The 15,555-nt window shown below is 33.0% G+C and overlaps 1 protein-coding gene across 2 annotated transcripts; it reads left to right on the top strand.

Annotated features, from left to right (window-relative positions):
- Window positions 1–2,347: 2,347 nt before the first annotated feature.
- On the top strand, window positions 2,348–12,286 carry LOC105951632 (myosin-6). 2 transcript variants are annotated; one of them, XM_012975084.2, is made up of 39 exons: window positions 2,348–2,856; window positions 3,461–3,589; window positions 3,682–3,825; window positions 3,906–4,051; window positions 4,140–4,296; window positions 4,378–4,436; window positions 4,540–4,699; window positions 4,789–4,938; window positions 5,048–5,184; window positions 5,311–5,457; window positions 5,555–5,656; window positions 6,084–6,141; window positions 6,233–6,334; window positions 6,470–6,507; window positions 6,599–6,725; window positions 6,801–6,971; window positions 7,050–7,181; window positions 7,265–7,374; window positions 7,466–7,526; window positions 7,611–7,788; window positions 7,875–8,080; window positions 8,173–8,292; window positions 8,372–8,470; window positions 8,559–8,777; window positions 8,878–9,017; window positions 9,109–9,220; window positions 9,315–9,359; window positions 9,460–9,540; window positions 9,648–9,818; window positions 9,905–10,063; window positions 10,148–10,339; window positions 10,433–10,561; window positions 10,675–10,745; window positions 10,837–10,936; window positions 11,014–11,070; window positions 11,182–11,238; window positions 11,347–11,427; window positions 11,507–11,589; window positions 11,684–12,286. In XM_012975084.2, exons 1-39 carry the CDS (start codon window positions 2,854–2,856, stop codon window positions 11,796–11,798), a joined length of 4,548 nt encoding a protein of 1,515 aa, XP_012830538.2. In that variant the 5' UTR covers window positions 2,348–2,853; the 3' UTR covers window positions 11,799–12,286. The 2 variants fall into 2 exon arrangements, with proteins under 2 accessions (XP_012830538.2, XP_088672485.1); XM_088816359.1 differs by having other exon boundaries at window positions 2,480–2,856; window positions 9,445–9,540.
- The last annotated feature ends 3,269 nt before the right edge of the window (window positions 12,287–15,555 follow it).

Consider the following 15,555-nt stretch of genomic DNA (forward strand, 5'->3'; position numbering starts at 1 on the left):
AGAAGCATAATCCAGAAAAGATTTTTGGTCCTATCTCTAAGGGACAATACCATTTTTTGTTTTTATGCATATGCATATATGTACCTATCTATTTTATATATCCACATATACTAGTCTTTTCATTAGGGGTGTCGATTTACTCAACTTAGAGTGGATAAGGTCTGTGTCCATTTGGATCTGATTCAAAAGGAATCGGATAAAATTACCCTATATGAATGGATTTAAAGTAAATTGAATTTGGATCGATCGGGACCGGATCCACATGCATGGATTCAATATTGGAAGATTAACTCAACTTATATGTATAGTAATATTTCAAGTTATATGATTGAATATCTATGCTTATGTGGTTGAATATTTGCACTAATATGGTTCAAAATCCATTATACTTAACTTTCACACTTACACATATTCACGTTTTTCAGACACATGCATGCATCAAACACACTTTTGGCGCACACACACACACACTCACACTCACACTTTTGACACACACATACACACACTTTTGACACTCACATACACATACAAACAATAATTACATAGCTGCCACTTATCAAGTAATTACATGAATATTCCAACCAAATTTAAAACCTAATAACTGTTTGGATGTGAGAGAAAAATGTTAAGAAAAATAAATTAGGAGTGATATATATGATAAAAAAGATGGAATATATATATATATATATCCACTGTATCATTTAAATTTTAAATGATAAATAATATGGAATGGAAAAAAAGAAATTCAAAGCAATTTATTAATTGAGAAATATCCATTTTATTTCCACCTTGGGCCAAAAGCCTATAAAATTTTGGGTTTTATCTTTAATCAATACCAGGCCTTAATTGGTTTGGGTAAAAGAATGTAAATTTTTGATTTGACCCGTTAAGAAAAGAAAAAAGGGCCCGTTAACCCACCAACCCCTACCCACTGCCAACACACGTGAAGTTTGACCCGACGCTTGCGCCGCTGATATTGAAACACAGCATCGCTGCCTCAAATCCTGACCGTTGAATCTAATCGTTGATTATTCATTTCAATTAATTAATTAATTGGTGCACGTCCTCAGAAAAAAAGAAAGAAAAGTCTGTGTTAAGCAACAACGTGCAAATATGAAATCTTTTCCAAAAATACGAAATATACTATAATATATTTTTTGAATTTTATTTTCCATCAATCAATCAATCATATAATTTTGTGGTCCATCTCAATTGTCATGTTCAAATTTTTTGAAATATATGAGTTTATTTGAATTTTGAAATAATTTCAAAAAAATAAATAAATATTAGATTTTTTTAAATCTGTCTAAACTTTAAAAGAAATAGTATAAAATTAAGGTAGAAAGTATAGCAATTAAGTCATTTAAGAAAAAAATAAAAAATATTTGTTAATTAAATAAAGAAAATAAATAGAGGTTGTCATGCTTGATTTTACAGTTGTACATAATAGAGTCCCACCTTTATATGGGGGCGTAATATAATATAATATAATATAATAAATAATTAATACAACGGTGAGAGAGAATATGCTTCAACGCGTTGTACTCGCTTCTTTCTCCGACAGCAGACCGATTTTTTTTGTTCAGAATTATCTAAACCGGTTCACATTATTTATGCACATAAATTCTTCATTACATAAAAATATAAATTACCAGTATTACCCTCTTATGGACATGGAACTGCGACAATGCCACTTTGGTCACTTTGGGAGGGAAAATGCAAAGTGAGGTAAAATTGAAAATACAATTAATTGACCTCCACTAATAAAATCAAATTATATAATAATAAAATAATTATTTAAGTAGAAAATGAGTTAAGAGGATGTTTAGGTCTTTTAAAGTATATGAAATTTTTTTAGAAAAAAAATAAAAAATATCTAAGCTACTGAAGAGCTTTTAAGATATGTTGTTGACCCCACTTTTTATTTAATAAAATCTTATAATGAATAAATATAGCTTATAAGCTTATTATCCAAATATTTTAAAATTAATTTTAAAAATAAGGTGTAACAATTTGTCAATTCTTGAAACAACTTATCGAACGTTAAAACATATCAGCTATTTCAAATATATTTAGCCATATCCTAAATCTTATTTGATAACATAATTTGAATAAATAATGATCATAAAGAAAATAATATAATATAATATTCAAAACTTAAGAGAAGGAAAGTACAACCCAAACCGCCCTGGCAATTTTAAACAGGTGGTCCCACCATTGCCACGTCGGAGCACCGCAAAATCCCGGATTTGAAATAACGGCCATCTGCTAGGGGCATTAATGGCAATCCACTTCATTTACATTGTAAGTGTAATTAAAATTCTCGGACAAGGACCAAATCCCAAACAACGTGGGAGAGAAGAGAAAAAGACTTTCCTTAGAAAAAATTAAAAGATTCTTTTATTATTATTTATTTATTTTATTTCCAAAAAAGAAAAAGTTCAATTTGCTTAAGAGTGGGGTTTTTAAGTTAAATTTCGTTGTTCTTTCTTTTTTATTCTTTCTTTCATTTCATTTAAACCTCTGCTGCACCTCTCCGATTTTCCCTTTTCCATTTTTCAATTCACAAAATCGGAGCGGTGTAAATACTTTGAATTTCCTCCATTTTTATTTATTTATTTATTCTTCCATTGAAATATTTTTGAAGGAATTGAAGAACTTGTGTGCAAGATTAGTTGTTTATTGGAAGAGATTACAAAAATCTGCTTACTGGATTTCGAGATTTTGATAATTAGGAGAAGCAGGCGTTGAATATATAATATATATATGTTTGTTTTATTTTATTTTAATTTGAAGGCTGATTTGAGGCGGCGGCGGCTGGAGTTTGTGATCTGATTGAAATTTACTGCAAAAATGGTATTGAACTCTTTTAATTCGATTGTTCTTGCAATGCATTCGATGTTGGTTTGGTGTTTTTAGATGTCGATTTTTTACGGAATCTTGAGCTGATCTTTTGCCTCAATTAATCGAGATTCGATGTGTGTGTTAATGTAGTTCGATATGTTTCCGTTTTCGCTGATTATTTACTGCCCAACAAGATTTTTTACTGTTTTTTAACCGATTGGATAAGGATAATTGAATGTGTAATGTGATTGTGGATTTTTCGGTTTTTATTTGCTTTTCGTCTTCAACTTATTGCTACATGGTGATCCTTATTGTGAGTTTGTTTGTTTGTTGATTTTTCCGAATAAAATCTTGAGTTTGTCTGCAGTTTAATAATAGTTTATGCAAAAATTGTTTACTGACAATTGACTACTCGAAGATCAATGGTTGACTTCATTGTGACTGTGTTGGAAACTAGAATTCATGTAATTATGTGTATTAATCGACTGAGAAGTACAATGTGGGCTTTGTTGGTTCGATTTTACATTTTCCATATCATAAAAACGGATTATACAAAGTCGAAGGATGGTTTGTGATAATCTTCGATTTATAAAACTTCGTTGGAATCGTTTTGCAGGTTGCTCCGGTGGCTTTAGCAGTCGGATCTCTTGTGTGGGTGGAAGATTCGGATGAAGCATGGATTGACGGTGAGGTTTTATCCGTTAACGGGGACGACATCAAGGTGCTATCTACGTCGGGCAAAACGGTAAATATCCGTACCACATCTTATAAGCATCGTTTAATTTTTTCAAATTTCTTTATTTCGTTTAAATTGCTTATGCACGGAATTATTTGTAGGTTGTGGCAAAGTCAGCTAATGTATACCCGAAAGATTCCGAAGCTCCACCTTGTGGGGTCGACGATATGACAAAGTTGGCGTATCTGCACGAACCTGGAGTTTTGGCTAATTTGAAATCCAGATACGACATCAATGAAATTTACGTAAGTTCCCGTAATTCAAATTCGTCACATGAACAAAAAAAATCGATTCTTGAACTGCTTTTCCTCGTCACTTTTTTCAGACGTATACTGGAAATATATTGATCGCCGTGAACCCGTTTCAAAGATTGCCACATTTATACAATAGTCATATGATGGCACAATATAAAGGTGCAGCCTTTGGTGAATTGAGTCCTCACCCGTTTGCTGTTGCAGATGCTGCATACAGGCATGTCTATTTGTCAATATATATATGTATTGTATGTATATGTATATGTATGCTGCTATTATAAGGTGAAGCACTCGTTTGAAAACAGGCTTATGAGAAATGAAGGTATAAGTCAGTCGATTTTGGTTAGTGGCGAAAGTGGGGCAGGTAAAACGGAAAGCACAAAATTGCTTATGCAATATCTCGCTTACATGGGAGGCCGATCTAAATCCGAGGGAAGAACAGTGGAACAACAAGTTCTCGAGGTAATAAAATTGTTTCGTACGATGATTTTTTTTCACAGTATATTCTATGTCTTTTATTTTTATATATTTTTTTTATTGCAGTCAAATCCTGTTCTTGAGGCGTTTGGTAACGCAAAGACGCTGAGAAATAACAACTCGAGGTACTGAAAAATTTATACAATTCTTGCTTATTTTCCGGAAAAAAAAATAATAAAATTACGTATGATTTAACTGATTTCACCTCACCAATTTTATTATTGCTAGTCGTTTCGGTAAATTTGTGGAGATTCAGTTCGATCAAATGGGTAAGATATCTGGGGCTGCCATAAGAACTTACCTGCTCGAAAGATCTCGTGTTTGCCAAGTGTCTGATCCTGAGAGAAACTACCATTGTTTCTATATGCTCTGTGCTGCACCCGAAGAGGTAGTCTATTAGATTCCAAAGGCATCTTTTTTTTTTTTTTTTTTTTTTTTTTTTTTATTTAACATTTTCGTTGAATGTGAATATATCAGGATATGAAAAAATACAAAGTGGGAGATCCAAGAAAGTTCCATTATCTAAACCAGTCGAAGTGCTACGAGCTAAGCGGTGTCGATGAATCTAAAGAATATATAGCAACAAAGAAGGCAATGGACACTGTAGGAATCAGTTCCGAGGAACAGGTAAGTTAACTAAATAACTGCAGTTTTTATTTTATTTTATTACACGTCAACATCTTACAAAACACATTCTCTTTGTTTTGACTCCATATTTTCCTTTTACTTTTTTAAGGATGCAATATTTCGAGTTGTTGCTGCAATTCTCCATCTCGGTAACATCGAATTTACAAAGGGGAAGGAAATCGATTCCTCCACGCCTAAAGACGAAAAATCTTGGTTTCATTTAAAAACCGCAGCTGAATTGTTCATGTAACTAACTTTATTCACTAATATTTTTAATTTTTTTTTTCGAAAGTTCTGTTGTCTTAAAATTTTAGCATCATTATATATATATATATATATATATATATATATATATATATATTATATATATAGGTGTGATGCAAAGTCTTTGGAAGATTCCCTTTGCAAACGTATAATTGTGACTCGTGATGAGACAATCACGAAAGAGTTGGATCCGGAGGCAGCTGTTGACAGTAGAGATGCTTTGGCTAAAGTTGTGTACTCGAGATTGTTCGACTGGTAAAAGCTTCGTCTTTTTTCTTTGTTTGCTGATTCCCTTATTCGGGTTTTGTCGAGGGTTCGGTTATTTTACTCATTTACCCTTTTATATTTGCAGGCTTGTGGATAAGATCAATAATTCTATCGGTCAAGATCCCAATTCGAAATGCTTAATTGGGGTGCTCGATATCTATGGATTCGAGAGCTTCAAGACTAACAGGTGCTTAAACGGTACGCTGTGTGTTATATTCTTGACTATTAGGGTCAAAGTCTAGGATTTGAATTTAACAAACAAAAAAATAAAAAAAATAAAAAAAATTAAAACATATCCTTTTTCTTCGGTTCTTTAAAAATAATTGGTGTTTCCGACCTTTCGTGCTATATTCCTGATGAACTTGAATATCTGAAGTTAAAAATCGAGACTGTAGTTTTCTAATGAGTAGGTTGTTATTTATTGCTGTATTTCGTCATTCTACAATTTTCTGGATAATAAAGATTTACGTACTGCTCTTTCGATTTTCTTGAATTTACCTACTTGTCCAATATAATGCTTGTGTTCTTTTGACCACTAAACTGAATTATTACAGCAGTTTTGTTTAGGACACGGCTCTTATCTTTTTTAATGTTGTATATAATTATATCCACAGCTTTGAACAATTTTGCATAAACTTGACAAACGAGAAGCTTCAGCAGCACTTTAATCAGGTTTGTTGTAATTTATCTTATTCTATTTGGTAATCTTTATTTATACGTCTTTGTTTTTAGTTGTTCACTGTTTTTCCATTTAATTTGGCAGCACGTTTTCAAAATGGAGCAAGAAGAGTACACCAAAGAAGAAATTAACTGGAGCTACATAGAGTTCATCGATAATAAAGACGTTCTTGATCTAATCGAAAAGGTTGTGGTGCTGCCCTTTTTGCTGCCAATTGCACCGAAATTTTTAATTTTTCAACTATTACTTTACTTACCACACGAGTTATTATATTTCTGTTTCTAATATATATATATTTTTTTTTCTTTTCAAATTACTCAGAAGCCAGGTGGCATTATAGCACTTCTTGATGAAGCTTGGTAAGATTCTGTTTTTCATTTATATGGCTTGTTTACAGACAGTGACAACAACATTTGACTGAGGTCTTTTTGTCTGAATTTCGGCATCTAGTATGTTCCCACGGTCAACTCACGAAACATTTTCCCAGAAGCTGTACCAAACTTTCAAGAACCACAAACGCTTTAGCAAGCCCAAATTAGCTCGTTCTGATTTCACAGTTTCACATTACGCCGGTGACGTAAGTTTTACAAAGATATTTTTAGAAATATCGCTTTAAAAGATATTTTTTAAAAATAAAGTTTTTACGTGACAGGTGACTTATCAAACCGAGTTATTTCTGGACAAAAACAAGGACTATGTTATTGCCGAACATAAAGACCTCCTGTGTGCTTCCACGTGTTCGTTTGTTTCTCGTCTTTTTCCAGTATCGAACGAGGAATCCTCTAAACAATCAAAGTTCTCTTCTATTGGAGCGAGGTTTAAGGTATATATATTTATAATTATATGTACATATATATATATATATAGATTCGAGAGCTTTTTCATGTGACATATTCTACAGCAACAATTACAAGCTCTGCTCGAAACACTGAGTTCAACCGAACCTCATTACATACGCTGCGTAAAGCCGAATAATCTTCTTAAGCCAGCTATCTTCGAGAACCAGAACGTTCTTCAACAACTCCGCTGTGGGGTAAAAATAAATTCTTGTAAAAAAATAATTTTTTTCGGGTTTTATTGTTATCGTACAATTTTAGCTGATTGCACTTATTTCAGGGGGTTATGGAAGCTATTAGGATAAGTTGTGCTGGTTATCCTACAAAAAGACCCTTCTTGGAATTTGTGCATCGTTTCGGCATTCTTTCTCCCGAGGTTTTAAAAGGAAGGTACAATCACTACACGTTTACACCCCCTTTGATAATTACAATTAGTATATTCGCCATTTCATTTTAATTTTGTTAATTGGATTTATGACAGTACGGACGAGGTTGCTGTCTGCAAGAAGCTTTTGGAGAAAGTTGGTCTCGAGGGCTATCAGGTAAATGACCTTTTCGCCCTTGAGTTAATAGTATTAGACTATTAGGATGATACTTAAAAGTTAAAACCTGTTTGCTTTTTGCAGATTGGTAAAACAAAAGTGTTTCTGAGGGCTGGTCAGATGGCTGAGCTGGATGCTCGTAGGACCGAAGTGTTGGGAAGATCGGCCAGTATTATACAGAGGAAAATCCGTTCTTACATGGCTAAGAAAAATTTCACGTTATTGCGCCGCTCGGCAATCTTTATTCAATCTGTATGCAGAGGTAGAACTGAGTTCCGTTCAGACACATTTATCAAGACATCGTTTTGTGAATTTTTAATTTTTAATTTTTTTTTTGTGTTATTGCAGGAGAACTTACACGACGCATTTACGAGCGTACTAGGAGAGAAGTTTCTTGTCTCAAGATTCAGAAATATTTGCGAATGTATCTTGCGAGGAAAGCATACAAAGAGCTGCGATTATCTGCTGTCTCGATTCAGACAGGGATGCGTGGGATGACGGCGCGTAATGAGCTTCGCTTCAGACAGCAAACACAAGCAGCGATTTTGATCCAGGTAAATGGTTTTTCGATGAAGTAAGGACTATTTTATTTTCTTCTTTTTAAATAAATATATTGATGACTCATCACCTTGTGTGACTATGACAGAGTTATTGCCGTGGCTATTTAGCTCGTTCGAAATATATTGAGCTGAAGAAAGCTGCACTTACTACACAATGTGCGTGGAGGGGAAGAGTTGCTCGTCTAGAACTGCGTAAAATGAAGATGGTATAGCCTCTCGATTATTCCTTTTTTATGTTTTGTTATTGCTATTATTTAGTAATTTTTTTATGTTCGCGAAAAACAGGCTGCACGAGAAACCGGTGCCCTGCAAGCTGCCAAGAATAAATTAGAGAAGCAAGTCGAAGAATTGACTTGGAGATTGCAGCTGGAGAAACGAATGAGAGTATGTATATAGAACATATCCAAAATAATTTGATTTGATTTTATATAAATATATAATAAAAGAAAATATGTATATTCTATATCTATAGGCTGACCTGGAAGAAGCGAAAACACGAGAGAACACGAAATTGCAGACAGCATTGGAAGAGCTTCAGCTTCAGTTCAAGGAAAGCAAAATCACGATGTTGAAGGAAATCGAAGCGGCAAAAGTGGCGGCAGCCGAGCAACAAATCCCTGTAGTACAGGAGATTCCGGTCATCGACCATGAAATGATGGATAAGGTCACCACCGAAAACGAAAAACTCAAGGTATGCATGCATGCATGCTGGTCAAAATAATTAGGTTGAAAATGAATTTTTATTACATACTTGGTTTTATTCTCGCATCCTCTTATGCAATGTTGTGCAGGCCGTAGTTAGCTCTCTCGAAACGAAAATAGACGAAACGGAGAAGAAATACGAAGAGACGAACAAACTTAGCGAGGAGAGGTTGAAGCAAGCTGTTGAGGCAGAGTCTGTGATTGTTAAGTTGAAAACTAATATAAATAGGTTCGGTTTTTTATTTCTTCAATTTTGTTATTTTGTACTTAATTTTACTTTAAATTGTTAATCTTTTCATTTTCTTTTTCTGCACGTGTAGGCTTGAAGAAAAAATTTCCGACATGGAATCCGAAAACAAGATTCTTCGTCAGCAATCGTTGTTAACTGCCTCTAAATTATTATCGGAAAATGCATCGCCTTTACCAACCAAGGTTAATTACGTCTCAAGAAAAAAAATCGCTGTATTTTCCGTTGCCTTTATTCCTTCTTAATATAATTTATTATTTTTTTGCGACTTATTTGCAGATATTGGAAAATGGCTACCATGCAAGTGAAGTGACTACAGTCAACGTACTGCCTCGTTTTTTTTTTCTTTTCTTTTTTTTATATTTCTTCTTTTTGTTTCTGTCGTTACAGCTTTAATTTTTACATATAGATTGATTTTGTGCAGGATATATTATTACATACTCCGACAAAAGTTTACGAGACCCCCGACAGCAAACCTAGGAGGCCCCCAACCGACCGTCACCATGTCCGTTTTTTTCTTTATTTCTAGAAAACGAGATTTTGTTTCGTATTCATTGTTCGAAAATTATTGGGTTTTTTTCTCGATGAAATAATACATGAATCTTATTACAGGAGGATGTTGATACTTTCTTGGAATGTGTAATAAAAGACGTGGGCTTCAGCCAAGGCAAGCCCGTTGCAGCTTTCACGATATATAAATGCCTTCTGCACTGGAAATCTTTCGAGTGTGAACGGACAAGCGTGTTCGATCGCCTTATTCAGATGATTGGTTCGGCCATTGAGGTAATAATATTTCCTTTACATTTGTCTGTTTGCTCTAAAACTGTCGAAAATAATTCTGAAATAACTAAGCACTAATTAATTTGCAGAATCAAGACAGCAATAACGATCACATGGCTTATTGGCTGTCAAATACTTCTACGCTATTGTTCTTGCTCGAAAAAAGTCTTAAACCTGCTGGGACAGCTGGCGCCACCCCAGTTCGTAAGGCACAACCACCAACCTCCCTATTCGGGAGAATGACTATGGTATTCAATATTCTTTTTTTTTTTTTTCTTTTTTTTTCTCAATTTACGAAGTTAGATAATATGAAATAAATATTTTGTTTACAGGGATTTAGGTCACCTTCTTCGACAAGCCTAGCTGCGGCTGCAGCAGCCATTGAAAAGGTGCGACAAGTCGAAGCGAAATACCCAGCTCTGCTTTTCAAGCAGCAGCTTAATGCTTACGTTGAGAAAATCTACGGCATTATTCGAGATAACTTGAAGAAGGACTTGGGAGCAATTCTTGCTTTATGTATTCAGGTATGCTGAGATAACTTCTATCCTAACAAGAGAGTAAAAAAATATTTAAATTTATCGAATATTATATGAGCAATGCTTGAATAATGATTTCAGGCACCAAGAACCTCGAAAGGAAGTGTGTTGAGGTCTGGTCGATCTTTCGGCAAAGATTCTCAAACAAATCATTGGATGGCCATCATTGATTGCCTCAACTCCCTGCTTAGTACACTCACAGAGAATTTTGTATGGATCGATTTATATATATAAATATTTAAGCTGAATTTAATAATATTAATATAATGTATGCTTTCAAATTTATAATATTCTTGTTTTTTTTTTTTTTTGGGTCTTTGCAGGTTCCCCCGTTTCTTGTTCAGAAGATATTTACTCAAACGTTTTCATATGTCAACGTGCAACTATTTAACAGGTGATTAATTGGAATGTCTGTAACTTGGAATGAAATCTCTGTAATAATTCTTTTTTTACTAATTTTTTTGTCCAAACATATGACTTTTCAGTCTTCTTCTACGGCGCGAGTGCTGTACTTTTAGCAACGGAGAGTATGTCAAATCTGGTTTGGCGGAGCTAGAACTGTGGTGCTGTCAAGCAAAAGAAGAGGTAATTTTATTTTATTTTATTTATTTATTTTATTTAATATTTTTTTCTCGAATTGACAAAATATTCTTGGCATTTAGTATTCGGGCTCAGCTTGGGATGAACTCAAACACATAAGACAAGCCGTTGGCTTCTTAGTAAGTTTTCTCTCTCTTTTCTTTTTCGGAAACTTTTAATGGCACTTTTGTAATTTTCCGTATTAACTTACCTTTACCGTTTTTTTTTTCTTTCTTTTTTCCCCCCTACAGGTTATACATCAGAAGTACAGAATATCGTACGACGAGATCATCAACGATTTGTGTCCTGTAAGTTAGTTTACACTTAAAAAGAAGAAGACAAAAAAACATAATTTACATAAAAAAGAAAACGAAGACTACTGTTTTGACGCTTCCTATATATTTTCAATTCCCCAGATTCTGAGTGTACAGCAGCTGTACAGAATATGTACTTTATACTGGGACGATAACTATAATACACGAAGTGTGTCTACTGAAGTAAGTATATTATATATAGTATTTGTTTCTACGATTAAGTAATAACATATGTTGCAATAATTTTATTTATTTATTACAGGTCATATCGAACATGAGGGTGCTAATGACCGAAGATTCCAACACTGCTGTCAGCAACTCGTTTCTTTTGGATGACAATTCCAGGTAACGAACGACCCAAATTTAAAATTAAAAAAAAATTAAAAAATAAATAAAAAATGTGAAGTATAATGTGGTTGTTGTTGTACATGTGAAACAGCATCCCGTTTTCAATGGATGAACTATCGAGTTCACTCAGAGTGAAGGACTTTTTCGATGTAAAACCTGCTACGGACCTTCTTCAGAACCCTGCCTTCGAATTTTTACACGATTAAGGCCAAGGGTACATCTTTTTTTTTGCTTTCCGTACAGTTTGTTTCAACACGGATACATCGGAAAAGGAAAAAGAACAAAAAAAACTGTAAATCCATTAAAAAGAAAACCATTTCTTTTAGCTCGACAGTTTCTTTGCCCTTTTTTTTTTTTTAATTTATTCTTTGTATACATGGTATTTTCCGAAGGTTCTCGGCATTACGGGCTGGGAAATACCATTTTTTTAAATGTTTTTTTTTTTTTTTTGGGTACGTGCCGAAATTGGAGCCTTTTTTGTACTGAGTTAGGGAACACAAATCATTCTTTGTTTTTTTTTTCTTTTGGGTATCTTCTGAGGTGATTAAAGGAAACACCACCCGTCGTTTATTATTGAGGAACGTATGTGTGTATACATATGTGTCTTAAGTTCAATTGTACGATTCGACTTCTAATTGTATGATTTATACAACTATACTCATTATATACAGATGTTACACCCTCTCACGTGTTAGGACAAGAAGACCTATTTTTTATAGGGACTATTAGTGAGAACCATACAACATTATTTTAATATAAGAGTTATTGTGTGTTTGATGGTTGACATTTTGTTTTCTTAATTAAAGTCAAATGTAATAAAATTGAAGCGATGATCACCTGTGTAAGTTGTGGTAGTGTCACCCTATTTCACAAGTCAACTTATCCCAACTTAACAACAACTTTAAAAACAAGAAAAAAGTCAACCCCTTCTTATGTTTCACATTTCCACCCAAAAATCAATTTTACCTCGTCAAATAAAAAATAAAAAAATACAATTATAAAAAAAACTAAAACACGAGCTAAAATATCATATTACAACAAAGAATTCGACTTTTGTAGAACCACGACGGAACCTTCCTTAGAAACCATCGGTTTGAACGAACGTACTACGATTGGTCTCATTCAAGACAATATTGATTTTTGACTTGGAAATGCAATAAATAAACAATTCTTTTTTTTTTTCTGCTAAATAAGGGCAGGAAAAATTCAAAAAAAAAGGACCAGTCACACCTCATGCACAACATGCCCAGAAAATTCACATGAAATTGTTTTAAGTTCTCTGCATTTGAATAAAAGCCCATCACTCCACCATTATATTTGGACCATTTTTTCCTTCCTATTTGTATTTAGGACCACCACTCCTCACTGGACCAATTTCCCTCCAGCCAACTACATATACATTATATCCGATTCAAAAATCAACACCGGTGTTCGTTTTTTCCGTTGCGATAATACTCGTCTATTATGACTACGACGATCAACCACTTGCATCTATTTATTTCTCCACCCTCCAAATCTCATTAAAACTCGGACAAAAACAATATAACATAAAATATATACACTAGTCGACTTCATTATTTCAAACAAGAAGATATATATAAAGTCAATTTCTTCAAATTTTATGGATTAAATAATTTATTTTTTTATATTTTTTATTATTATTTCATTTATTTTAGGAATCACCGCGTTGAAATTGGGAAATTTGGTGTATGTATTTATGGGTAGGACAAGTGGTTAGTGAATTTCAATTTTCACCTGACTTAGTCAGTCCTATAGATTGAGCTGTAATTGGTCCATACCCTCTGATTTTTAGGTCCCTCCTCCCCATATTTATTTATTTTTATTTTATTTTATTTTATTTTATTTTATTTTGGGCTATTATTACAGCTGGCAATTTTGGACATTGTACGAAAGCAATGACATCTATCTATCACTTGTACCTGCGGCTGTTGGGCCCACCCAATCTATACATACATCTTGCCCTATGGATGGTTTGTTGGGCCCACCAATCTATACATACATCTAGCCCTATATGTGGTTTCGGTCCGAATATTTTGTTCAATACCGTGTATCTATTTATCGTATTTTACGGTTCACATTTTATTGAACTGCGAAATTGATGGTTCGACAATTTTTTGTATCTATAGATACATTTTATTGATGGTTCGGCATTTTTTTTTATATATGGTCGTACAACGCAGGCGCATAGAACACACACGAGTGTGAAATCGTTAGCTCAATAAAAAAATGGATTGGTTATTCTTGATTGCAAATTTGGCTATACAATTAATAGGTTCAGTTACAATCCTTAGCTAATTAGGTTATGGGGCAAAATAAATTGAGACAAGAAAAGCAATATTCTTTGAATTAGGGAACAATTATCAATTTCAATTATATGTATCATAGTCTAACTGAATTAATTGGTCATTTGTACAAGAATTAGTCTTTATTGGAATGGTGACTAGTGTGGAATTAAGATTGGAATTGCATGCATTCACAATAACCAAATTCAAATATAATTTAATTATGTGAATGGGGATCAATAAACCCTAATACATATAATTGAACATTAAATGTGTGCTATCACCTCAAGCAACGTTCTAACTTCTACACTCATAATAATTAATGTGTCATTTTCATTTTCAATAATGCATCAAGGGGTTGTACATGTAATTTAGATATATTTGCAGTTTTATTTGTATAAAAACACAATTAATTTATTCGGAGAAATTATACAAGAGATTTTAGATAATTAGCTCATAATAATTTGTTGGGTTAATTCATGATTAATATACATACAAAAAAAAAATACATAATTCTTGGGATAATATTTTCGGGCTGTCGGCACAAGTTAAAACATGAAGATAAAACCCTAGTTCAATTACAAAGTGTCTCTTTCGTTCATAACTAGCTAGCAGCCTAAGTATCCATCTCCCCAAATGATATATATATATTCATGAAATATTTAAATAATTTTGTCAAATCTATTTGAAGATTGAAGAAATTAAAGAAGATGATTGTGACAATTGCAAGAAAGTCCAAGTAACATGTCAATTCCAATTTCAAATTAACGGTGTATATATATATAGGTGTGTGTGTGTGTGTGTGTGTGTGTGTGTGTTTTACCTACCAAATTTTGGCCAGCGAAGAATGAAATTACATATACTTCCAAATTCATCAACACTCGTGCATGCCATATATATATATATATATATATATATATATATATATATATATATATATATATATATATATATATATATATATATATGTGTGTGTGTGTGTGTGTGTGTGGTCATGGTTTTGTAAATGGACTAGGGGTATGGACCATGGCAAACTGTCAAGAAGAAGAACAATTACGTATATTATATAGGAAGATTCTCCTTATCCTTGGCATTCGACTAAATGGATAAATATAGATAAACCCTATATTATGCTCTCAATTCCGTTAAATCACTATAAATTAATTCAGTTCAAATTATCAAAATCCTAATAATTTAGCGACAGTTATCAAATTAGTAACTTAGTATGCTTTTACTGAGTCAAAATTATAAAATAAAATATTTATCGAGATTCTACTGTATATACTTATTATAGCATGTTATATTTGTTATATAGTAATAACAACGAACTAATTCAGCTTCAAAGAAAAACTTAAAAGATTATACTGCCATACTAATTTATTTTTAAAATGGTAAAATAAATAATCGACCATCTTCTCCCCTTGAAGAAAGTCAAGATCGTATCTATCACCATGTAAAATCTTATGTATTATTGTTACTATTAACAGAACAAAATTACTGTAAATGAAAAGAACAAAAAAAGATATCCTTTCTTAATTAGCTTCTAGATTTGTATTAATTGAAAATCAAAGACTTGATAATAATACGTCCACATCGATCAAATCAAAATAGTCGTTTTGTAGACGTACTACGCTCAGTGAAATATACCGGGTGATCCACT

The sequence above is a fragment of the Erythranthe guttata genome, chromosome 4 (assembly GCF_056151865.1).
Source record: "Erythranthe guttata isolate IM_541 chromosome 4, IM_541, whole genome shotgun sequence".
Classification (NCBI taxonomy): Eukaryota; Viridiplantae; Streptophyta; class Magnoliopsida; order Lamiales; family Phrymaceae; genus Erythranthe; species Erythranthe guttata.